Source organism: Entelurus aequoreus, linkage group LG11 (genome assembly GCF_033978785.1).
Source record: "Entelurus aequoreus isolate RoL-2023_Sb linkage group LG11, RoL_Eaeq_v1.1, whole genome shotgun sequence".
NCBI lineage: Eukaryota > Metazoa > Chordata > Actinopteri > Syngnathiformes > Syngnathidae > Entelurus > Entelurus aequoreus.
This window is the reverse complement of record NC_084741.1, coordinates 22,257,798-22,285,024: the sequence shown is the minus strand read 5'-3', so window position 1 is coordinate 22,285,024 and position 27,227 is coordinate 22,257,798. Positions and strand designations below refer to the sequence as shown.

Below are 27,227 nucleotides of genomic sequence, written 5' to 3'. Positions count from 1 at the left end.
TATTATAAATCTATTTATAATCTGATTAAATAAGGATTCAGATGTTAATCGTTTTTTTGAGTGCCACAAGGATTTAAAATACACGACAGAAATAACTGAATTATTTTAAATCAAACTATCACGTCAGTTATTGCAACATCAATAGTTTTTTTCTGTTAAAAAAAAAAGAAAATAAATGCCTTTACTATGTAATGTAGTGGAATTTCTGACCTTTTGAATCATATTTTGTGTCTGTCGAAGTCCGAAAAGACAGTCTGTCGAAAAGCCTTAAGAATGTTCTATTCTGAACCATTGAAGGACCATATGTGGGTTATAGTTGAACGAGTGGTCGGTCTGACCATTCTACAAAATGTTTTGATTGTTTGTTATGGCTATAGGATTCAATGAGTTTGCAGAATGAGCTGGTTCAAAACAACGGGACCTTGACGCATGAGGAAAACAGATAATGTGTGATTCGCATGATTCTCGACTCATCCAACTCCTCCGGAGGACGTTGTCTGTTTGCATGGGCAATTCAATCCAACTTTGTACTTTTGATTATGGGTAAATAAAACTTTTGTACTAAATTCACTTTTGTTGCTGTTTAAGATTCGGACCATCCACCACAGTAACGCAAGAAGATCACATCCTAAATAATTGATAAAAACACTTTCAAAGATAAAAGTATGCAGGATCTTGAATATGAACATGTTTTGGAGACCTCTTGTCAACGAGAGAGTTTTAGGATTGTTAAAGTGCCTGTTTGATTTGCTGCCTCGATTGTTGTTTATTTTAGTGTTAAAGTAAAACCTCACATTACGCCTGTGCTCCTGCTGTCTCCTCTTTGCTTCATATTAGTCAGCTGCTGGTATCCGTCTTAGCATGCTATGTCTTCCTCAGTAACACCTTTAGTATTTGTCTCACGAAGATGCAAGGTGTAGTTAGTTCCTGTTAAGACAGCTTTGATTTGACTTTGAGTATAGCTGATAGCGATGGTCGGCGCTCTGGTAGATTTACTATCATGTTTGATCTGTTGCCTTTCTTGGTTAGTCCCCCCCATACGCCTTTTGTACCGCACTGAGATGTACCGTTCCACTACAAAGTAGTATGTGTGTGGACTACTGGACAACGCTGATGTTGTAATTGTTTCTCTGCAGGGCCTTGGGGGAGGTGCATGGGCAGCGACTGCGGCCCCGGTGGCAGCCAGAGCCGGGCGGTGTGGTGCGCCCACGTGGACGGCTGGACCACGCTTCACACCAACTGCGACCAGGCCCAGCGTCCGTCCAACCAGAGAAACTGCTTCCGTGTGTGCGACTGGCACAAGGACCTTTATGACTGGCAGCTGGGACCCTGGAACGAGTGCTTGTTGGTGTCCGCCAGGGCCTTGGATGCCCCGCGCCTTTTCACCTGTAGCGGAGGCAAAGAGGGCATCCAGACCCGGGAGGTGGGCTGCATACTCAAGTCGGATGGATCTCCAGCCGAGGACGCGATCTGTGAGTACTTTGAGCCTCAGCCCCGCCTGGAGCAGGCCTGCTTGATCCCCTGTCCTCAGGAGTGTGTGGTTTCTGAATATTCTCCGTGGACCTCTTGCTCTAAAACCTGTGGAACCGGCCTCCGGAACCGGGTCAGAAGCGTCTTGGTTCCTCCTCTTTATGGAGGAGCCTTCTGCCCCAACCTCACTGAGTTCCAGTCATGTAAACCAGGACCTTGCACCGGCCCAGAGGGCATGTACAGTCTCAGGGTTGGGCCCTGGAACCCCTGCATCTTGCCACAGACCCGGACGGTGCGCCAGGCCAAGCGCAGGAAGGGTAAAGGTCAGGGAGGGGACAAAGATCCGGAGACAAGGGAGCTTATCCAAAAGAAACGGACCAGGAACCGCCTAAACCGGCAAGAGAGTTCTTTCTGGGACATCCAGGTTGGCTACCAGACCCGAGACGTCACCTGCATTCACAGAAACAGCAGCTCTGTGGGACGAAGGTACCTCTTTGAACCTCTTATAACCTTATTTGCTGTAGTGTAGACCAAGAGTGTACACAGGTTTTACAACGAGGGCCAATTACAAAACTACTAAAAATACAGGAGACTCTACACTACCGCATTTTATACGTTAAAAATGTTAAAAACCCATCCAGTGTCGGTCGATATATGCTAGCTGAGCTATTTTAGCAATGTGTTATAACTTATAAAGCATGTTAGTGTAATATCTAATATATCTTGTTAATAATCAATTTGTGTTATTTTTACAATATGCCAAGGGCCAATAAGAAGCAAAAGCTGCGGGCCGAAAATGGTGACTTCTGTTGGAGACAAAAGCAGTGGGACACAGCTTCTAATCAGTGAAATAATCAATTCTAATTTTGATTTCTTAGATTTCCCTGAATCCCAATTTTTCATCTTAACAAGACATTTTGGATAAGTGCATACTTCTTTTCCGTAGTTCTAGTCAGTACTCGAGCAGCAGCATTCATTAGCACCAGTTAGAATGTTTTATTTTATTGTATTTTTTTTAATAAATTGGCATAAAGTTCTCTGTCAAAGAATTAAAGCTGCGCGACGAAAATATTCACCCCTGCTATGGACAAAAGTAGTGGGACGCAGCCTCTAATCAACAAAGTTTGAGTTTGGGTTAGTGTCCTTAGTCATCCCTGAATCTTAAGTCTTCCTCCTTAAGGAGACATTTTGGACAATTGTATTGTTTTTTTCTCTTAGTTGTAGTCAGCCATCGGGCAGCGGCATGCTGAACCAGCTCATCAGCTCAAAATATTTTTTTGTGCATAAATTGGCCTAAAGTCCTCTCAGGTTTCAAGAACAAACAATCGACTTTCGTCGATTTCAAGATCAAACAATATGCTGAGGGCTAATAAAAAACAGAAAATTTTAGGGCCGAAAGTAGTCACTATTATAGACGAAAGCAGTTGGACACAGTTTCTAATCAACGAAATATTAACTTTCATTTGATTCTATTTTGGATTAGAGTCCTTAGTTTTCCGTGAATCTTAATTCTTCATTTTAACAAGATATTTTGGACATTGATATGCTTTTTTTCTTATTTTTGTTCTAGTCAGGACTCGAGCAGCAGCATGAGTTCAGAGGATTTGTTTTGGTGCATAAATGTGCCTAGAGTTCTCGTCAATTTCAAGAACAAACAATATGCTGAGGGCTTATAAAAAACAGGTTTTGGGCCGAAAGTAGCCACTGTTATAGACAAAAGTAGTTGGACACAGTTTCTAATCAACAAAATATTCACTTTGATTTGATTCTCATTTGGATTAGATTCCTTAGTTTTCCCTTAATCTTGATTTTAACAAGATATTTTGGACATTGATATGCTTTTTTTCTTCTTTTTGTTCTAGTCAGGACTCGAGCAGCAGCATGAGTTCAGAGGATTTGTTTTGGTGCATAAATGTGCCTAGAGTTCTCGTCAATTTCAAGAACAAACAATATGCTGAGGGCTTATAAAAAACAGGTTTTGGGCCGAAAGTAGCCACTGTTATAGACAAAAGTAGTAGGACACAGTTTCTAATCAACAAAATATTCACTTTGATTTGATTCTCATTTGGATTAGATTCCTTAGTTTTCCCTTAATCTTAATTTTAACAAGATATTTTGGACATTTATATGCTTCTTTTCTTCTTCTTCTAGTCAGGACTCGAGCAGCAGCATGAGTTCAGTTTTTTTTTTTTTGGTGCAGGAATTTGCCTAGAGTTTTTGTCAATTTCAAGAACAAACAATATGCTGAGGGCTTATAAAAAACAGGTTTTGGGCCGAAAGTAGCCACTGTTAGACGAAAGTAGTTGGACACAGTTTCTAATCAACAAAATATTCACTGTGATTTGATTCTAGTTTGGATTAGAGTCCTTAGTTTTCTCTTAATCTTAACCCTTCATTTTAACAAAATATTATGGACAGTTATATGCGTTTTCCCCCCTTCTTGTTCTAGTCAGCACTCGAGCAGCAGCATGAGTTCAGATGATTTTTTGGTGCATAAATATGTCTAGAGTTCTTGTCAATTTCAAGAACAAACAATATGCTGGGAGCTAATAAAAAACAAACGTTTTGGGCTGAAAGTAGCCACTGTTATAAACGAAAGTAGTTAGACACAGTTTCTAATCAACTAAATATTCACTTTGATTTGATTCTATTTTGGATTAGAGTCCTTAGTTTTCCGTGAATCTTAATTCTTCATTTTAACAAGATATTTTGGACATTTATATGCTTTTTTTCTTCTTCTTGTTCTAGTCAGGACTCGAGCAGCAGTTCAGATGATTTTTTTTTTGGTGCATAAATGTGCCTAGAGTTCTCGTCAATTTCAAGAACAAACAATATGCTGAGGGCTTATAAAAAACAGGTTTTGGGCCGAAAGTAGCCACTCTTGTAGACGAAAGCAGTTGGACACAGTTTCTAATCAACAAAATATTCACTTTATTTTGATTCTAATTTCGATTAGAGTCCTTAGTTTTCCCTTAAGCTTAATTCTTCATTTTAACAAGATATTTTGGACAGTTATATGCTTTTTTCTTCTTCTTGGTCTAGTCAGGACTCGAGCAGCAGCATGAGTTCATAGGTTTTTTTTGGTGCATAAATGTGCCTAGAGTTCTCGTCAATTTCAAGAACAAACAATATGCTGAGGACTAATAAAAAAACAGAAAAGTTTTGGGCTGAAAGTAGCCACTGTTATAGACGAAAGTAGTTAGACACAGTTTTTAATCAACTAAATATTCACTTTGATTTGATTTTAATTTGGATTAGAGTCATTAGTTTTTTCTTAATCTTAATCCTTAATTTTAACAAGATATTTTGGACAGTTATATGCTTTTTTTCCCCTTCTTGTTCTAGTCAGCATTCGAGCAGCAGCATCAGTTCGGAAGATTTTTTTGGTGCATAAATTTGCCTAGAGTTCTTGTCAATTTCAAGAACAAACAATATGCTGAGGGCTAATAAAAAATCAAACGTTTTGGGCCGAAAGTAGCCACTATTATAGACTAAAGCAGTTGGACACAGTTTCTAATCAACTAAATATTCACTTTGATTTGATTCTAATTTGGATTAGAGTCCTTAGTTTTCCCTTAATCTTAAACCTTCAATTTAACAAGATATTTTGGACAGTTATGGTTTCTTCCCCTTTCTTGTTCTAGTCAGCACTCGAGCAGCAGCATCAGTTCGGAAGATTTTTTTTGGTGCATAAATGTGCGTAGAGTTCTCGTCAATTTCAAGAACAAACAATATGCTGAGGGCTAATAAAAAAACAAACGTTTTGGGCTGAAAGTAGCCACTGTTATAAACAAGTGTAGTTAGATACAGTTTCTAATCAACTAAATATTTACTTTGATTTTATTCTATTTTGGATTACAGTCCTTAGTTTTCCCTTAATCTTAATTCTTAATTTTAACAAGATATTTTGGACATTTATATGCTTCTTTTCTTCTTGTTCTAGTCAGGACTCGAGCAGCAGCAGAGTTCAGATTATTTTTTTGGTGAATAAATGTGCTTAGAGTTCTCGTCAATTTCAAGAACAAACAATATGCTGAGGGCTAATAAAAAAAACAGAAACGTTTTGGGCCGAAAGTAGCCACTGTTATAGACGAAAGCAGTTGGACACAGTTTCTAATCAACTAAATATTCACTTTGATTTGATTTTAATTTGGATTAGAGTCATTAGTTTTTTCTTAATCTTAATCCTTAATTTTAACAAGATATTTTGGACAGTTATATGCTTTTTCCCCCCTTCTTGTTCTAGTCAGCACTCGAGCAGCAGCATCAGTTCGGAAGATTTTTTTGGTGCATAAATTTGCCTAGAGTTCTTGTCAATTTCAAGAACAAACAATATGCTGAGGGCTAATAAAAAAGAGAAAAGTTTTGGGCTGAAAGTAGCCAGTGTTTTAGACGAAAGTAGTTAAGACAGTTTCTAATCAACTAAATATTCACTTTGATTTGATTCTATTTTGGATTAGAGTCCTTAGTTTTCCGTTTATCTTAATTCTTCATTTGAACAAGATATTTTGGACACTTATGCTTTTTTTCCCTTCTTCTTCTAGTCAGCACTCGTGCAGCAGCATCAGTTCAGAGGATTTTTTTGGTGCATAAATGTGCGTAGAGTTCTCGTCAATTTCAAGAACAAACAATATGCTGAGGGCTAATAAAAAAACAAACGTTTTGGGCTGAAAGTAGCCACTGTTATAAACAAAAGTAGTTAGATACAGTTTCTAATCAACTAAATATTTACTTTGATTTGATTCTATTTTGGATTAGAGTCCTTAGTTTTCCCTTAATCTTAATTCTTAATTTTAACAAGATATTTTGGACATTTATATGCTTCTTTTCTTCTTGTTGTAATCAGGACTCGAGCAGCAGCAGAGTTCAGATTATTTTTTTGGTGAATAAATGTGCTTAGCGTTCTCGTCAATTTCAAGAACAAACAATATGCTGAGGGCTAATAAAAAAAAAACAGAAACGTTTTGGGCCGAAAGTAGCCACTGTTATAGACGAAAGCAGTTGGACACAGTTTCTAATCAACTAAATATTCACTTTGATTTGATTTTAATGTGGATTAGAGTCCTTAGTTTTTCCTTAATCTTTTATCCTTCATTTTAACAAGATATTTTGGACAGTTACATGCTTTTTCCCCCCTTCTTGTTCTAGTCAGCCCTCGAGCAGCAGCATCAGTTCGGAAGATTTTTTTTGGTGCATAAATTTGTCTAGAGTTCTTGTCAATTTCAAGAACAAACAATATGCTGAGGGCTAATAAAAAACAGAAAAGTTTTGGGCTGAAAGTAGCCAGTGTTTTAGACGAAAGTAGTTAGACAGTTTCTAATCAACTAAATATTCACTTTGATTTGATTCTATTTTGGATTAGAGTCCTTAGTTTTCCGTTTATCTTAATTCTTCATTTTAACAAGATATTTTGGACACTTATGCTTTTTTTTCCTTCTTCTTCTTCTAGTCAGCACTCGTGCAGCAGCATCAGTTCAGAGGATTTTTTTGGTGCATAAATGTGGCTAGAGTTCTCGTCGATTTTAAAATATCAAACGATATGCCAGTAGTGGGTCACAATTCTGAATCAATGAAGGATTCAATTCAATTTTAATTGTTAAAAAAGTTGATTTGACCCTTAATCTTAATACTACATTTAAAAAATATATGTTTTATCCTGGTTCTAGTCAGCACTCAAGCAGCAGTATTCTGTATAAACTGTTCAACAGCTTGGATTATTTGTTTTCTTTGAATAAATTGGACCTTAAGTTCTCTGTCAGGGTTCAAGATCAAATAAATATGCCGAGGGCCAATAAAGATGGTATGCACAGAAATATTGAGACATAAACATTAATCAATGAAAGAATTGTTGTCTTAAATTGCCACTAACGCTTTCATTTTTCATCTTTAGTAAGATATTTGAACAATTGTATGCGTCCACCTTTGAGGGAACACTTTAGGGAATACCCTGTTTCTCTTCCTATTGCACAAAGCTAGCTCCATAAAGGCATGATTGGAAGAGTCTGTTGCGGAGTAACTAAATCAGGTAAATCAGGTTCCTTCAGGTCAAGCATCAGCGACCTCTGACCTTGTGAAGGAAGAAAAATTTACCCGCAGACACGCCACAGCTTTGTCATCATCCAAGTTGTTGTGTCCAAATAGTTCTGCAGTTCTGCAAGGACTTGCTGGTTGTTGTCGTCCAACACGCTGAAGTGAAGCATTTCTTTTGTGGTACATTAAGCCTTCAAGATGAAACATGAGCATTCAAACAGCCAAAGGGGGAAGGGGGTGAACAATTAGCAGCATGAGAGCATTCATGTGTGATGAGGGAGGCTGTTAAAATCACAGTCATAAAAATATGAAAAAGAGGGCTATCCCAAAAAGTCTAATTAATTGCTATTCTTATTTGTAACAATTCTTACAAAATATAAAAAAAGATTACAAAAATGTATAATTTTTTTTTATTTTTTAATTGAATTTAAAACTGAACAAAGCCGCGGGCCAAGGTTGAACAAATTAACCTTTTAATAGGGACCCAAACAAGTTTTGCATTGAATATTGAACAAGCAAGGCTTATATAACTTTATAGTGACACGCAAAATCAAGTTTCAAATAATAATAATAATAATAATTAAATATCAATGGCATAACAAATCAAATTTAAATAAAAATTGAATGCCTCTTTTCTATTTGCAGCCTTCTGAGGTAAATATCAAAATAAACTTTTTCCACAGGCTAATAATAAATTTGAAAATAAAATAATAATGAATGAATCAAAGATTCAAGCCTTGAAGTAGCAAGAGAAAGTGCATGAATAAAACGTTAATTATTGCTCAGTTTGCTACACTGATTTGTTTTAACACTGAATATGGAACAAGCAACGCTTATATCAACTTTCAAAAAACAAATGAAAAAACATCAATGGTATATTAAATAACATTTAAATTAAAAATTAAATGCCTCTTTTCTATTTGCAGCCTTCTGAGGTAAATATCAACATAACATTTTTCCACAGGCGAATACATTTGAAAAAAAAATAACAATGAATAAATTAACCATTCAGGCCTTTTTACTGCTCAGTTTGCGACACACTGATCTAATCTGATGTGCCCAAGCCAGATACCTGGCATCTTTTCTTGGATGCTAGTTCATTAATGTCGGGGCTCAGGATTTGAGCTGAGGCAACCTTCATTATCGAACGAAGGTGTTCATCAGTCAGACGTATCCTGTGAGACGTTTTCGTCATCTTCATTGAGAAAAATTGTTCACATAGATAAGTGCTGCCGTACATGGAGAGCAATTGAGCAGCTTGGGTGTGGAGCTGAGACATTGTGTCAGGGATGAATTGTGGAAACTGTGCGGCGCCAACAGCATCATACTTTGACTTCAGCGTGTCATCACACTGGAGTTCAATCAGCTCCATTTTGAGGTTAGTTGGTGCTTTTTCAACATCAACTGCGAAGGGATTACTAAGCAATACAAATCTACATTTCTGACCATCAAAGTCGCCAAATCGCCGGCTAAACTCTGGGCCAAGTACACTGAGGTGGGCGGGGTTTGGTGGTAGCGGGGGATGTATATTGTAGCGTCCCGGAAGAGTTAGTGCTGCAAGGGGTTCTGGGCATTCTGTTGTGTTTATGTTGTGTTACGGTGCGGATGTTCTCTCGAAATGTGTTTGTCATTCTTGTTTGGTGTGGGTTCACAGTGTGGCGCATATTTGTAACAGTGTTAAAGTTGTTTATACGGTCACCCTCAGTGTGACCTGTATGGCTGTTGATCAAGTATGCCTTGCATTCACTTATGTGTGCGTAAAATCCGCATATATCATGTGACTAGGCCGGCACACTGTTTGTATGGAAGAAAAGCAGACGTGACGACAGGTTGCAGAGGACGCTAAAGGCAGTGCCTTTGAGGCACACCCCCAATTTGTCGACCGGGTGGAAATCGGGAGGAATTCGGGAGAATGGTTGCCCCGGGAGATTTTCGGGAGGGGCACTGAAATTCAGGAGTCTCCCGGGAAAATCGGGAGGGTTGGCAAGCATGAGTATTAGCGGTGAATGCGGTGTTACAGCGGCAACGCTGCTGTATAATACCGGTGGGCCAGATCTAATGTTAATTTGATATTGTCTCAAGGGCCAAATTAAGTTAAATTAAACCACCATTACATGTTATGTAGGCCACAATGAAGTGTTTTCATCCATCCATTTTCTACCGCTTGTCCATTTCTGGGTTGCGGGGGCTGGTGGAGCCTATCTCAGCTGCATTTGGGCAGAAGGCGGCGTACACCGTGGACAAGTCGCCACCTCATCGCAGGGCCAACACAGATAGACAGACAACATTCACACACTAGGGCCAATTTAGTCTTGCCAATCAACCTATCCCCAGGTGCATGTCTTTGAAGTGTTTTCAATTTAGAAACAATTATAATAATATGACTCCTTTAATGCGCCCTGTAATCCATTGCGCCTTATATATGACAAAAGATAAAAAATAGACCATTCAGCGGCAGTGCGCCTTTTAATCCGGCGCGCCCTATGGTCAGGAAAATACGATAGTTAATCATAAAACTGGCACGCAGTGTTATTAAAGTATTGATTTTGAATCAAGAATCATTTTGAATCGAGAATCGAATCGAATCGAATCAAAGCGAATCGTGTGGTGCCTAAAGTTTCACAGCCCTAAGAAATAATGTGCGTCCCGTCCAGCTCACACTGGCATTGTATTAGGACATTGATCTGCTAATTGTCGTTTCTTGAAGCTTTCACAGTCCTCAATGTTGTAGACATTCTGAGGTAGAAAAGCAAGATAGAAACATTTAAATGTGTAATTTTTTATTTGTAATTATTCTTTGTTGCAGAACAAAATAAGGTTTCTAGTTAGCCTCACGGTTGAAATGCCAGCAAGTCCAATGTTCCCTCTAAGGTGCGCGCCTGTGCAATTGCGCACTGCTCAAGCGTCCTCTGCGCACGGCAAATCTATGCCGCGCACAAATTCAAATAAAAAAAATAAGCGCATAACAATTTTCGACAGACGGACACGGCAGAGAAAACACTTCTCGTCATCATTGTTCAAATATTGTAACGTCTGTCGAGACGCTTTGAGGACATGAATTCTATCGATCACTTTACTGAGCAAAACTCTTTATTGTCGGCCACAAACACATCACCAAAACATTAGTAAAAAAAATTATATCTAGCAAAAGTGGTCATTTTCTGCAGTACAAACCAGACCAAAACCAACTTTGTTATATCAACAGCAGCCGCTTGCTCTTTCTCACTTGCGCCAACACATGCACATATGGCACTTAGCCAGTGATGCGTTTACAGCCACACAAAAAGTCGGACAACTCCAACACCACACGTAAAGTGTAATTCCAGGTCTTTACACTATGATTTACCAATCAAATGTGTGCTTATTCTAGTGTCATTTATTTGGAATCTTAATTTATAAATATTAATCATAAAATGCTGTTAGTATAATAAATAAATACTAATAAAAATATATTTTTTACAAACAGGAAGTTGCAGGAATGTACACATGATCCCCGGCTTACATCTCATTGTGCAACATGTGAATGTTTTAATGGGAACTAAATGCAATGTCCGAAAGGGGTACAAACTATTTCCAAAGCAGGACCTCCACCGAGACAAACAATACAAGTACACAGTTCATGAAAAACAATATTTGTTGTTATTGTCATTGTAAGTGGGCCTAAACACTTATATTAGAAATGGAAATGACTGCTGTCATTTGATTATAATAATAAGAGAATGTTGTCTGTATCTGTGTTGGCCCTGCGATGAGGTGGTGACTTGTCCAGGGTGTACCCCGCCTTTCGCCCGAATGCAGCTGGGATAGGCTCCAGCACCCCCCGCAACCCCGAAAGGGACAAGCGGTAGAAAATGGATGGATGGATGGATGGAGATGTAACTTGTTATGTAGTCAGGTTTGGGACAGGTGTGCTGCTGGTGTAGCCACAGTGTGCACGTCTGATGTTGCTCACATGGGCTCCACTGAATGCTCAGGGAGTTTTTGCGTTTGCTCACACAAACATTGCCAGCGACTGAACATTTAGTATTAAGGGTGTAACAGTACCTCTTTAACACATGTCATCCCAGTCTGAGTTTTGGGTACGGTACACACAGGAAGTGTAATTGTTACACTTCTACTCGGTGAACAACACACTGTTTGGCTTGTGCAAGTTAGACCTGGACCGATACTTGATAAGTCAATTAATCGAACGATAAATGAAAATGTACTTGATAACTTTGCCAGCCTCGATAATGGCAATGTGCATGCGTGTTCATTCTTTGCATCGGTTTCAGCAGCTGTGGGCGTTTGTACCACATGCACATAAACGGTCTTAATGACAACCGCTGTAAAACTCCCGTATTAAATTAAAATGATCCAAAAAAAAAGTGATTGAAAACCACGCTTTGATAAAATTATGGGCCGACTAGCATTAGCTAAGATTAAAATATGAGTCATTAACATCTTTCCCCATTAAAAAAACATCATACCCCAATCTAAACTTGTATGAACTCATTACTGTCTAAACAATAGATACAGTATTCACATTGAGCATAAAGGCTGTGCAGTCTCTGCACAAAGTCGTCAATTTAAACGCGATGGTATCGCATTTAAACAGTGGGAGAGGTATGTTCAACATGAAGTGAACGTGCGTGATGTCACATGAACCGGTAGTAATTGATTCCCCAATTTGCTTTTTATTTATTTATTCTTTTAATGTTTAAAAATTCAAATGGATGAAGATAAGCATATATAAACACACTTCTTCTGCCAATATATTGTGTGCCTATTTATTTGTTATTTAAAAAATAAAAATAATTTATAAGTACTTTTTTAGCACATTTAACAATACCGCAATAATAATAACGTGACGTAGATTATTTCATAATTTATTTTGTTTTATTTAACTTGGGTCTTAAAAGTTGAAATTCCAATAACAATATTAAAATTTATGACAAATACAAGTTTATTAAATTAAAAGGGTGTACTTGCATTTGTATTAAGTACCATTACCTCAGTATTGATATATTTTTGTTGAAATAATGCAGCTGTGGGCGTTTGTACTGCATGCATATAAACGGTGTTTAATGATAACTGCTGTAAAAGTCCCGACGGTCAGTATTGCCTTATTAAAATTAAAATGATTGAAAAACTGTGATTGAACCACACTTCGATAACATTATGCACGACTAGCGTTAAATAATGTTGATATTGAAATAATGTAATTGTAATGCTGTTGTAAATGTAGGAGAAATACAAGTTTATTCAAATGAAAGGGTACACTTGCATTATTATGTATTATCATGACATCAGTGGTTAATTAGTCTCATAATAATGTTGAAAAAAATGTGTAGGTCCACTGTTGGCGTTAAAGCACTGTTTGTGTTTTTACGCTTTGAAATCACAAAGGACGCACATTTTCGGAAGTCCGACGCGGATTTAAAAAAATATAAGACCCTGCCTACTCCGCGTTTTTATTGGTCATCTTCAAAGTAATGAACTTTCCTGTACAATTTCTCGGACAACTTTACCGCAAAGGGTAGTCCAAAGAAATACTTCATGGTAAACACTAAGGTGAGTATAATGTCAACCTTTTTAACTTCATCCTGTGCCATGTCTCCAGTAAATTACTTGTTTTAGTCTTTGTGAGTCCATGGAAACTTCACTTTTATCTCCCGCTGGATTGACATTGTTCGAGGATGGGTAAATGTGGAAATACTGTCAAAGCGCTTTGAGTACCTTGAAGGTAGAAAAGCGCTATACAAGTATAACCCATTTATCATTTATTTATATGGAGACAGGCTAGCTGTTAGCTTCAAGCTAACCAGCACCCGACCAGACTCCTCCACCCCAAGAACATATTTTGCAGGTCAACAAACGGGGGAAAATATTTGCCTTTTGAAGTGTTAATGTAGACTTAGACTTAGGCTTCCTTTTTATTGTCATTCAAATTTGAACTTTACAGCACAGATAAAAACAAAATTTTGTTACATAAGCTCATGGTAGTGCAGGATAAAAAAGCAATAAGGTGCATATATAAATAAATAAATATATATATATATAAAATAAATAAATATATATAAATATATATAAATAAATAGATTACTGTACAGATAAATATATTGCACTTTTTCCACATGCGTCCACGTTTATGGATGTATGTTATATTGTCTTTTTTATTCCAGCGAGTTAATCCATTTTGGGGGTAGTTGAGGGGATAATTTAATTATGATGCGTTTAAGAGTCGTACGGCCTGAGGGAAGAAGCTGTTACAGAACCTGGAGGTTCTGCTTCGGAGGCTGCAGAACCTCTTTTTAGAGTCCAGCAGTGAAAACAGTCCTTGGTGGGTGTGGGAGGAGTCTTTGCAAATTTTCTGAGCCCTGGTCAGGCAGCGGCTTTTTGCGATCTCCTGGATAGGAGGAAGAGGAGTCCTGATGATCTTTTCCGCCGTCCTCACCACTCTCTGGAGAGACATCCAGTCTGAGGCATTGCAGACTCCAGTCCAGACAGAGATGCTGTTGGTCAGCAGGCTCTCTATAGTGCCTCTGTAGAATGTGGTGAGAATGGGGGGAGGGAGCTGTGCTCTTTTCATCCGACGCAAAAAGTGCATGCGCTGCTGAGCTCTTTTTACAAGAGCTCCGGTGTGTAGGGACCAGGTTATATTGTCAGTTATCTGCACCCCCAGGAACTTGGTGCTGCTTACTATCTCCACCGCTGTGCCGTTGATGAAGAGTGGAGCGTGGCTGGACTGGTGCTTCCTGAAGTCAACGATGATCTCCTTGGTCTTGTTGACATTCAGGACCAGGTTGTTGGTTCTGCACCAGTCAACCAGATGTTTTACCTCCTCCCTGTAGTCCATGTCATTGTTGTCACGGATGAGGCCCACTACTGTCGTGTCGTCCGCATACTTCACAATGTGGTTAGTAGTTGACCTGGCGCAGCAGTCATGGGTCATCAACGTGAACAGCAGCGGACTCAGGACGCAGCCCTGGGGGGAGCCGGTGCTCAGGGAGATGGCACTGGAGGTGATGTTGCCCGCTCTCACAGATTGGGGTCTGTCTGTGAGGAAGTCAATCAGCCAGTTGCAAAGGGGGGTACTGAATCCAAGGGGGGCCAGTTTGCTCACCAAGTGCTGCGGGATGATGGTGTTGAATGCTGAGCTGAAGTCCAGGAACAACATCCGCACGTGTGTGTCCTTTCCTTCCAGATGTTCTAAGCTCAGGTGGAGTGCAGAGGAGATGGCGTCCTCTGTAGAGCGGTTAGGGCGATAAGCAAACTGGTATGGGTCGAATGTGGGGGGAAGTCTGGAGACAAAATATTCCTTTATCAGCCTCTCGAAGCACTTAATTATGATGGGGGTGAGTGCAACGGGGCGGTAATCATCGAGGGAGGAGATTGTGGGTTTTTTAGGCACTGGGATGATTGTGGCCGTCTTAAAACATGATGGTACCACAGCCTGGGTCAGCGAGATGTTGAAGATGTCTGTGAGAACCCCAGCCAGCTGGTCTGCACATCCCTTAAGCACCTTGCCCGGAATGTCATCAGGTCCCGGTGCTTTCCGGGGGTTCACTCTCCTCAGGGTTTTCCGGACATCCGCTATATCCAGGTTGAGCGGCTTTTCATCAGGGCGAGGGATGGATTTTCTCGCCGGAGTGGTGTTAAGTGCCTCAAACCTTGCAAAGTAGTTGTTAAGGTAATCTAGGAAGCTGATACTGTTGTCACAGAGACAGGGGGCAGCTTTATAGTTCGTGATGACCTGTATGACCCTGCCACATTCGTCTAGTGTTTGTAGGGTTCTCGAAGAAGTCCTGCACTTTCTGACTGTGATCTCGCTTTGCAACCTTAATGGCACGGTTCAGGTTAGCTCTGGCTGATTTGAATGCCACCATGTCACCAGACTTAAAAGCCTTGTTCCGAGCCTTTAGCATTGCACGTACCTCACTGTTCATCCAGGGTTTCTCGTTGGCCCGTGTGGGGATGTTCTTGATCACACTGACATCCTCCATGCACTTCTGAATGTATGCGGACACAGACTCTGCATACTCCTCCACACATGTGTGGTGATTTTCGGTGGCAGCTGCTTTGAACATGTCCCAATCTGTGGTTTCGAAGCAGTCTTGTAATGCTGACTTGCTCCCTCTGGCCAGGTCCTCATCTGCTTCACTGTAGCTTGCTTCCTGATCAGCAGGGGCTTGTATGCAGGAATTAGCATCACAGATAGATGGTCTGAGGAGCCGAGGTGGGGGCGTGGTGCAGCTTTTTACGCCTGTTTAATATTACTATACACCAAGTCCAATCTGCTTCCACCCCTGGTTGCAAAATTCACATATTGATGAAAATGAGGGAAAACTGTTTTCATGTTAGCTTGATTAAAATCCCCTGGCCCGATGAAAACTACCTCTGGATGTGTAGTTTGCAGTTCATTGATGGAGCAGTACAAAGCATTCAAAGCTTCTTTGGTGTTAGCACTGGGGGGAATGTACACTACTGTGAAGATCATAGCACTGAATTGTGCGAGGAGTGTTCAAACGGACTCTCTAGGACAGTGGTTCTTAACCTTGTTGGAGGTACCGAACCCCACCAGTTTCGTATGCGCATTCACCGAACCCTTCTTTAGTGAAAAATAAAATGTTTTTTTCAAATTCAAGACACAGTTATGTTTTTGGTAACACTTTAGTATGGGGATTCGGGATTATATTCTAAGTAACAAAGACTTAATTTAGAGTTATTTGGTGAGGGTTAGGGTTAGAGGGTTAGGGCCAGGGTTAGAGGGTTAGGGTTATAATAAGGCCATGCCGAATAAGGCATTAATAAGTACTTAATAATGAATAGTTAAGAGCCAATTAGTTACTAATTTGCATGTTAATAAGCAACTAATTAATGGGGAATTTGTTACCCATACTAAAGTGTTACCATGTTTTTTTACTGGTGCACAAAATGAACCGTGCATGAACATCACCTTGTTCAAAGAACAAAACCAACACAGTACATAAACTCACAACAAATGAAACACCTGCAAATCAGTCTGACTTCTGCTGTTGTCGTATCCATAATACGCCGATAGGGAGAAGTTTTTATTTACACGATGAGTCGGGTGTGTCTTGACCTCCGCCGAACCCCTGAGCCCGACTCACCGAACCCAGGTTAAGAACCACTGCTCTAGGAGAAGTGGCTGACAAGTTAGCAAGTGTCGCTCGCATCGCTGACAGTGACATCATCACCGTCGTTGTTTACTGAAGCAGAGATGCTGACTGTGCGTTATGATAAACGCGCATGCGTTGCCAGGCTCTGCTTTTTATCGATAGACTTCCATCCATCCATCCATTTTCTTATCAGATAAAATGTTTTATTATCTATAGCAGGGGTGTCAAAAGTGTGGCCCGGAGGCCATTTGCAGCCCACAGCTAGTGTTTTAAAGGCCCACTGCACATTCTAAAAATACTATTAAAATAAACAAAAACATAACAAAAGTAGAATAAAAAATCTTACAGGTGAAATGTAATTTAGAAAAAGTTGCAATGTTGACTAATAAAACAAAGCTGTTTTTTTTCTTAAACTGTCGTTGCTCAAAACATAATATTGAATCAAAATCAATGTTTTTATGAATTGACCTATCCAAGGCTCCGATTACTTCACATCAAATATTCCACTTTGAAAAATATATTTTGTGGAAGATTTTGCATATTTTGTGTTTGCCATAAAAAACATAGTTTTCTTTGACAAAAAGGGCAGAAAACAAACAAACAAAAAAACAACAACTTAGAATTGAGGGATACATCTGAAGTTGATGTAGACTCTAGAGCAGGGGTGTCCAAAGTGGGGCCCGGGGGCCATTTGCGGCCCGTAGCTAATTGTTTACCGGCCTGCCACACATTATGGAAATACTATTGTAAAAATAAAAAAGAACATTAAAAAAAGTGGAATGAAGTGAAATCTAACGAGAAAAAGTTGCAATGTTGACACAAAAGCTGCCATGCAGGCTCTTTTTTTTTTCTTTTGTCTTTCTTCATTTTTCTTTTTTTGCCATTGCTCAAAAAAAAAAAAAAAAGACAAAAAATCCATGTTATAATGAATTATTTTCAGGGCTCCAATTACTTCAAATATTTCACTTTAAAATGTTTTATCCGGTAAATATTGCATATATTGTGTAGTAGCCAAAAACATCAAAGTTTTCTTTGACAAAAGCACATAAAACGAACAAAATAATAGTTCCAGCATAAAATCGACAGATGTATCAGAAGTTGATCTCGTAACTTAAGTGTTGAAAGTAAAAGAAAAACCTAATAAAAATGTATCACTGTATGAGTGGGGCACCTTTTGGATCCCAAATATATTTAGTGATTTTTTATTTGTCTTTTCACTGTGATTACTCAAAAATATGAAATAATTAAAATCAATGGTGTCCTGCATTATTGATCTTTTAGGGCTCTAATTACTAAATACTGCATATTTCAGTTTTACTATAAAAAAGACAAAGTTGTTTTTGACAGAAAAGCCATAAAACATTTTTTTTAATTTGTATTACTTTATATCAACTTGAAGTTGATATAGAGATTTACTGTAAGCGCAAAATAATAAAAAAATAATAATTATAATCTGACTTATTTTTAAAATTTTAATGACTGAGACCCTTTATGGTCCCCGCGACCCCTAAAGGTAAAATAAATAAAAAATGCATATATTTTGTTATGGTTTGAAAATGAAAAATATCAAAATGGCCCCCACATGCTTTAATTTTTCCGTGTGCGGCCCTCTGCTAATGCATCGCACATCCGTTTGTCATATTTTGAACAAAAGATGTTTTTCGGACGTCAACGTCGGGAAAAGCAACTCGATGACGAGCAGTGACGTTTTTCCAGTAGAAAAAATACAACTCTTAGAGTTCCAAATTTCCTTTTGTCAGTCTCTATAACGAACTTCCGTTCTCAGTTACTTGGTGATGTAGTTTAAACATTTTTTTTTAAAAAGCAGAAAACCTTCTTTTCGAAGACTAACGGGGCACAAAAGCAGCCAAAAAGAGGTAACACCGGCCCGCCCGGCACTGCACGGATCTCTGACTGCGAGTTTCCACGTCCCCACTGGGCTCCATCAACGTGGCACTCACACTTAGTCTTTCACACATATACCCAGGTCTTACGACCGATTTGCACGTCAGGACCGTTGCCATAAAAACAAGGTTTTTGACAAAGAGCATAAATCTTTTTTTTTTTTTAAATTTTTTATTGACAGACCTGTAGTTGACCTAGAGATTTAAAGGCCTACTGAAATTATTATTTTTTATTTAAACGGGGATAGCAGATCTATTCTATGTGTCATACTTGATCATTTCGCGATATTGCCATATTTTTGCTGAAAGGATTTAGTATAGAACAACGACGATAAAGATCGCAACTTTTGGTATCTGATAAAAAAAAGGCTTGCCCCTACCGGAAGTAGCGTGACGAAGTCAGTTGAACATATACGCAAAGTTCCCTATTGTTTACAATGATGGCCGCATGAAGTGAGAGAGATTCGGACCGAGAACGCGACGATTTCCCCATTTATTTGAGCGAGGATGAAAGATTTGTGGATGAGTAAAGTGCAAGTGAAGGACTAGTGGGGAGTGGATTTGATTCAGATAGGGAAGATGCTGTGAGAGCCGGGGGTGACCTGATATTCAGCTGGGAATGACTACAACAGTAAATAAACACAAGACATATATATACTCTATTAGCCACAACACAACCAGGCTTATATTTAATATGCCACAAATTAATCCTGCATAAAAACACCTCAGTGTTTGTTATGCTAGCTCCTAGCTCCTATGCTAGCTCCTAGCTCCTAGCTCCATATAAGCCGCCAATCCAATTCAAACACCTGCACAACACACACAATCACTCAGCCCAAAAGACCGTTCACCTAACCCAAGGTTCATAAAGCTTATATATTTAAACAAAGTAACGTACGTGACGCGCACGTACTGGCAAGCGATCAAATGTTTGGAAGCGCAGCTGCTACTCACGGTACCTGATATTCAGCTGGGAATGACTAAAACAGTAAATAAACACAATACATATATATACTCTATTAGCCACAACACAACCAGGCTTATATTTAATATGCCACAAATGAATCCTGCATAAAAACACCTACGTGTTTGTTATGCTAGCTCCTAGCTCCTCTGCTAGCTCCTAGCTCCATAGAACACGCCAATACAATTAAAACACCTGATCAACACACACAATCACTCAGCCCAAAAGACCGTTCACCTAACCCAAGGTTCATAAAGCTTATATATTTAAACAAAGTTACGTACGTGACGCGCACGTACGGTCAAGCGATCAAATGTTTGGAAGCCAAAGCTGCATACTCACGGTAGCACGTCTGCGTCTTTGTCATCCAAATCAAAGTAATCCTGGTAAGAGTCTGTGTTGTCCCAGCTCTCTACAGGCGTCTGTGTATCGAAGTCAAAGTCCTCCTGGTTAGAGTCTCTGTTGTCAGAGTTCTTCGATCTTGACTGCATCTTTCGGGAATGTAAACAATGAAACACCGGCTGTGTTGTGTTGCTGCTGACTTCCTTCGCAAAATACGTCCGCTTTGCACAGAGAACTTTCTTCTTTGCTTGCTCAGCTTCTTTCTCCATAATGCAATGAACATAATTGCAACAGATTTACCAACACAGATGTCCAGAATACATCCAGAATGAGATGAAAACAGCTATTTCATATTGGCTTCAATTAAGGCTGCAGCTAACGATTATTTTTCTATCGATTAATCTATAGATTATTTTTTTCGACTAATCGGTTAATCTATAGATTATTTTTTCGATTAATCTATGGATTATTTTTCCTTTTACCGATTATTTTTGTATTCAAAATGAAGATGAAAAAATAAATGTAGGCCCGTTTTTTCAAAAGGCATGGCTTTTATTTACAAAAAAAAGAAGTATGGCCACTCAGTCAACATTGACAACAACATGACTAAATATTCTGTAACAATGTAAACATTTAAAACTTTTAACATTTAACAAAATTAAAAGTAGCTTATTTGCTTTTTAATGTGCAAATATAAAAGTCAACATCCAGTGCAAATCTTAATATTCTGCAATAGTATAAGCATTTCAAAAGTAAAAGTATTGCTTATTTTGCCTTAAAATGTGCAAAAATAAAGATAAACATCCAATACAAAAAAGTGCAAAACGAAATATTCTGTAACAACAGTGTAAACATTTCAACAAAAGTAAAAGTATTGCTTATTTGCTAAAATTTGCAAAAATAAAGATGAACATCCAATACAAAGAAGTGCCAATCAAAATATTCTGGAGCACTGTAAACATTAAGTATTGCTTTTAAAATGTGCAAAATAAACATCCAGTCCAACACAGTACACAATAACCAATTCTACTCATTCCAGTGAGTGTCTAACAGTTGTAATGAAGAAAGGTTAGCATGTGTACATGTTTGGTTCTTTTCTTGTTTACAATATTCCCAGCAGCTGAAAATAGGCGCTCAGAAGGGGTCGATGTGGCTGGAACTGAGTGGTAATTAGCCTTCACCTCAAGCCAGGACTGCGAGTGAGCTGAATTGCAGTTTAAGTTTCTAGAAGGTCAACGGGCTCATAGTGATGTTACTAGTAGTTGACTGGGAGGTGTTTATTATCATTTGGGGAGAGTCTGCTGCCTGATGCTCACCTGCTAAACACCTATCTGCTCCATGCTGAAGCGCTGACTACATGCGCTCTGAATACACACTGCTGATTGGCTGATAATGCTTCGTGTGTACCAATCAGATGGTTGTGTGGGTGGAACAATGCTGCGTGTGTACCAACAGATGGTTGTGTGGGTGGGACAATGCTGCGTGCTGACACAGAGGCAGAGGAGCGAAGCAGCTTGTTAAGACTTTAGCAGCTAAAGTTAGCTTTAGCATAGAAACTCGTTCAGTACACCCCCGTGCCGAACCGAAAGCCCCGTACCGAAACGGTTCAATACAAAACACGTACCGTTACACCCCTAGCAGATACAAATGACACATTCATGTTTTTGTGTAATGATGACAACGTATGCTCGCGCGGACGATTGACTAGTTGATGGTTTTCTTTTCAAATGTTCGTTCATAGCCGTTGTGCTGCTATGATAGGCCATTTCCGCTCGACACAGTGTGCATACAACAACATTATTAGGCCGTGTATTGAAATACTCCCACACTTTTGACCACTTTTGGCATGCTTTTCCCCCCTCGCTCGCACCGCTCGCATCGTCTGCTTTGATCGTCTGCTTTGCGGTCCGCCATGACGGTAGTGTGACGTAAATATGCGACGCGTCGACGCACAAAAACAGCGTCGACGTATTTACGTAACCGATGACGTCGACTACGTCGACGCGTCGTTTCAGCCTTAGCTTCAATGTGGAAGCCATACCCGTGTTCCCCGGGCTACGTCACGCGCATACGTCATCCTCAGAGGCGTTTCGAACCGGAAGTTTAGCGGCAAATTAAAAATTGCACTTTATAAGTTAACCCGGCCGTATTGGCATGTGTCAATAAATCGTCTGGCAAAATTTGATATCGGCCCAGGCCTAGCGGAAGTCATTCTTACTATTATGTTAGATCCACTATGGACTGGACTCTCACACTATTATGTTAGATCCACTATGGACTGGACTCTCACTATTATGTTAGATCCACTATGGACTGGACTCTCACACTATTATGTTAGATCCACTATGGACTGGACTCTCACACCATTATGTTAGTGTGGAAGCCTCTTGCTTCCGGGTTCGTTGGATCACACCCCAAGGACATGATAGCTGCCTTCATGGTTTTGAACAGGGATTTATTTTTCAATAAGTTTTCTTTGTGTTCCTTTTCAGTCATTTGCTTTATGTGTCAGTCCTCGCTCTCTCTCGTGCTCATGCTCGTACCCGTTCTCCACCATCAACAACCCCCTCTCCTTCCCGACTGCTGCCTTTTACAGAGCGGCAGGTGATCCGACAACCACTCACAGCTGTGTCATTTACGCACCTGCCGCTAATCTCGAAGGTGGTCCGGACACGCCCCGCTTCTCCGCAGGCCCGCAGGCCCCGCCCCACCACAGTTAGAACCACTATGGACTGGACACTCACACTATTATGTTAGATCCACTATGGACTGGACTCTCACACTATTATGTTTGATCCACTATGGACTGGACTCTCACTATTATGTTAGATCCACTATGGACTGGACTCTCACACTATTATGTTAGATCCACTATGGACTGGACTGGACTCTTACTATTATGTTAGATCCACTATGGACTGGACTGGACTCTTACTATTATGTTAGATCCACTATGGGCTGGATTCTCACTATTATGTTAGATCCACTATGGACTGGACTCTCACTATTATGTTAGATAATGATAAATGATAAATGGGTTATACTTGTATAGCGCTTTTCTACCTTCAAGGTACACAAAGCGCTTTGACAGTATTTCCACATTCACCCATTCACACACACATTCACACACTGATGGCGGGAGCAGCCACGCAAGGCGCTAACCAGCAGCCATCAGGAGCAAGGGTGAAGTGTCTTGCCCAAGGACACAACGGACGTGACTAGGATGGTAGAAGGTGGGGATTGAACCCCAGTAACCAGCAACCCTCCGATTGCTGGCACGGCCACTCTACCAACTTCGCCACGCCGCCCCATCCACTATGGACTGGACTCTCACACTAATATGTTAGATCCACTATGGACTGGACTCTCACTATGATGTTAGATCCACTATGGACTGGACTCTCACACTATTATGTTAGATCCACTATGGACTGGACTCTCACTATTACCGTATGTTAGATCCACTATGGACTGGACTCTCACTATTATGTTAGATCCACTATGGACTGGACTCTCACTATTATGTTAGATCCACTGTGGACTGGACTCTCACACTTTTATGTTAGATCCACTATGGACTGGACTCTCACTATGATGTTAGATCCACTATGGACTGGACTCTCACTATTATGTTAGATCCACTATGGACTGGGCTCTCACTATTATGTTAGACCCACAGTGGACTGGACTCTTACACTATGGACTGGACGCTCACTATTATGTTAGATCCACTATGGACTGGACTCTCACTATAATGTTAGATCCACTATGGACTGGACTCTCACACTATTATGTTAGATCCACTATGGACTGGACTCTCACACTATTATCTTAGATCCACTATGGACTGGACTCTCACACTATTATGTTAGATCCAATATGGACTGGACTCTCACTATTATGTTAGATCCACTATGGACTGGACTCTCACTATGATGTTAGATCCACTATGGACTGGACTCTCACACTATTAATTTAGATCCACTATGGACTGGACTCTCACTATTATGTTAGATCCACTATGGACTGGACTCTCACTATTATGTTAGATCCACTGTGGACTGGACTCTCACACTTTTATGTTAGATCCACTATGGACTGGACTCTCACTATGATGTCAGATCCACTATGGACTGGACTCTCACTATTTTGTTAGATCCACTATGGACTGGACTCTCACTATTATGTTAGATCCACTATGGACTGAGCTCTCACTATTGTGTTAGACCCACAATGGACTGGACTCTTACACTATGGACTGGACTCTCACTATTATGTTTGATCCACTATGGACTGGACTCTCACTATAATGTTAGATCCACTATGGACTGGACTCTCACACTATTATGTTAGATCCACTATGGACTGGACTCTCACACTATTATGTTAGATCCAATATGGACTGGACTCTCACTATTATGTTAGATCCACTATGGACTGGACTCTCACTATTATGTTAGATCCACTGTGGACTGGACTCTCACACTTTTATGTTAGATCCACTATGGACTGGACTCTCACTATGATGTCAGATCCACTATGGACTGGACTCTCACTATTATTTTAGATCCACTATGGACTGGACTCTCACTATTATGTTAGATCCACTATGGACTGAGCTCTCACTATTATGTTAGACCCACAATGGACTGGACTCTTACACTATGGACTGGACTCTCACTATTATGTTAGATCCACTATGGACTGGACTCTCACTATAATGTTAGATCCACTATGGACTGGACTCTCACACTATTATGTTAGATCCACTATGGACTGCACTCTCACACTATTATCTTAGATCCACTATGGACTGGACTCTCACACTATTATGTTAGATCCAATATGGACTGGACTCTCACTATTATGTTAGATCCACTATGGACTGGACTCTCACTATTATGTTAGATACACTATGGACTGGACTCTCACACTAGCATGTTAGATCCACTATGGACTGGACTCTCACACTATTATGTTAGATCCACTATGGACTGGACTCTCACTATTATGTTAGATCCACTATGGACTGGACTCTCACACTATTATGTTAGATCCACTATGGACTGGACTCTCACTATTATGTTAGATCCACTATGGACTGGACTCTCACACTATTATGTTAGATCCACTATGGACTGGACTCTCACACTATTATGTTAGATCCACTATGGACTGGACTCTCACTATTATGTTAGATCCACTATGGACTGGACTCTCACACTATTATGTTAGATCCACTATGGACCGGACTGGACTCTTACTATTATGTTAGATCCACTATGGACTGGATTCTCACTATTATGTTAGATCCACTATGGACTGGATTCTCACTATTATGTTAGATCCACTATGGACTGGACTCTCACACTATTATGTTGCATCCACTATGGACTGGACTCTCACTATTATGTTAGATAATGATAAATGATAAATGGGTTATACTTGTATAGCGCTTTTCTACCTTCAAGGTACACAAAGCGCTTTGACAGTATTTCCACATTCACCCATTCACACACACATTCACACACTGATGGCGGGAGCAGCCACGCAAGGCGCTAACCAGCAGCCATCAGGAGCAAGGGTGAAGTGTCTTGCCCAAGGACACAACGGACGTGACTAGGATGGTAGAAGGTGGGGATTGAACCCCAGTAACCAGCAACCCTCCGATTGGTGGCACGGCCACTCTACCAACTTCGCCATGCCGCCCCATCCACTATGGACTGGACTCTCACACTAATATGTTAGATCCACTATGGACTGGACTCTCACTATGATGTTAGATCCACTATGGACTGGACTCTCACACTATTATGTTAGATCCACTATGGACTGGACTCTCACTATTACCGTATGTTAGATCCACTATGGACTGGACTCTCACTATTATGTTAGATCCACTATGGACTGGACTCTCACTATTATGTTAGATCCACTGTGGACTGGACTCTCACACTTTTATGTTAGATCCACTATGGACTGGACTCTCACTATGAGTTTAGATCCACTATGGACTGGACTCTCACTATTATGTTAGATCCACTATGGACTGGGCTCTCACTATTATGTTAGACGCACAATGGACTGGACTCTTACGCTATGGATTGGACTCTCACTATTATGTTAGATCCACTATGGACTGGACTCTCACTATAATGTTAGATCCACTATGGACTGGACTCTCACACTATTATCTTAGATCCACTATGGACTGGACTCTCACACTATTATCTTAGATCCACTATGGACTGTACTCTCACACTATTATGTTAGATCCAATATGGACTGGACTCTCACTATTATGTTAGATCCACTATGGACTGGACTCTCACTATTATGTTAGATACACTATGGACTGGACTCTCACACTAGCATGTTAGATCCACTATGGACTGGACTCTCACTATTATGTTAGCTCCACTATGGACTGGACTCTCACACTATTATGTTAGATCCACTATGGACTGGACTCTCACTATGATGTTAGATCCACTATGGACTGGACTCTCACACTATTATGTTAGATCCACTATGGACTGGACTCTCACTATTATGTTAGATCCACTATGGACTGAACTCTCACTATGATGTTAGATCCACTATGGACTGGACTCTCACACTATTATGTTAGATCCACTATGGACTGGACTCTCACACTATTATGTTAGATCCACTATGGACTGGACTCTCACTATGATGTTAGATCCACTATGGACTGTACTCTCACACTATTATGTTAGTTTGACTATGGACTGGACTCTCACTATTATGTTGGATGCATTATGAACTGGACTCTCACACTATTATGTTAGATCCACTATGGACTGGACTCTCACTATTATGTTAGATCTACTATGGACTGGACTCTCACACTATGATGTTAGATCCACTATGGACTGGACTCCCACTATTATGTTAGATCCACTATGGACTGGACTCTCACACTATTATGTTAGATCAACTATGGACTGGACTCTCACTATTATGTTAAATCCACTATGGACTGGACTCTCACACTATTATGTTAGATCCACTATGGACTGGACTCTCACTATTATGTTAGAGCTACTATGGACTGGACTCTCACACTATTATGTTAGATCCACTATGGACTGGACTCTCACTATTATGTTAGATCCACTATGGACTGGACTCTCACTATTATGTTAGATCCACTATGGACTGGACTCTCACAATATCACGTTAGATCCACTATGGACTGGACTCTCACACTATTATGTTAGATCCACTATGGACTGGACTCTCACTATTATGTTAGATCCACTATGGACTGGACTCTCACACTATTATGTTAGATCCACTATGGACTGAACTCTCACTATGATGTTAGATCCACTATGGACTGGACTCTCACACTATTATGTTAGATCCACT

General features: G+C 39.9%; 1 protein-coding gene across 1 annotated transcript in view; it reads left to right on the top strand.

Moving 5' to 3' along the window:
- Positions 1 to 27,227, top strand: part of thsd7ab (thrombospondin, type I, domain containing 7Ab) — a 621,850-nt gene that overhangs the window by 225,360 nt on the left and 369,263 nt on the right. Inside the window, exon 2 of the mRNA XM_062062699.1 lies at positions 1,137 to 1,956. Coding sequence (XP_061918683.1) covers positions 1,137 to 1,956 — 820 coding nt within the window. The remainder of the gene's footprint in view (positions 1 to 1,136; positions 1,957 to 27,227) is intronic.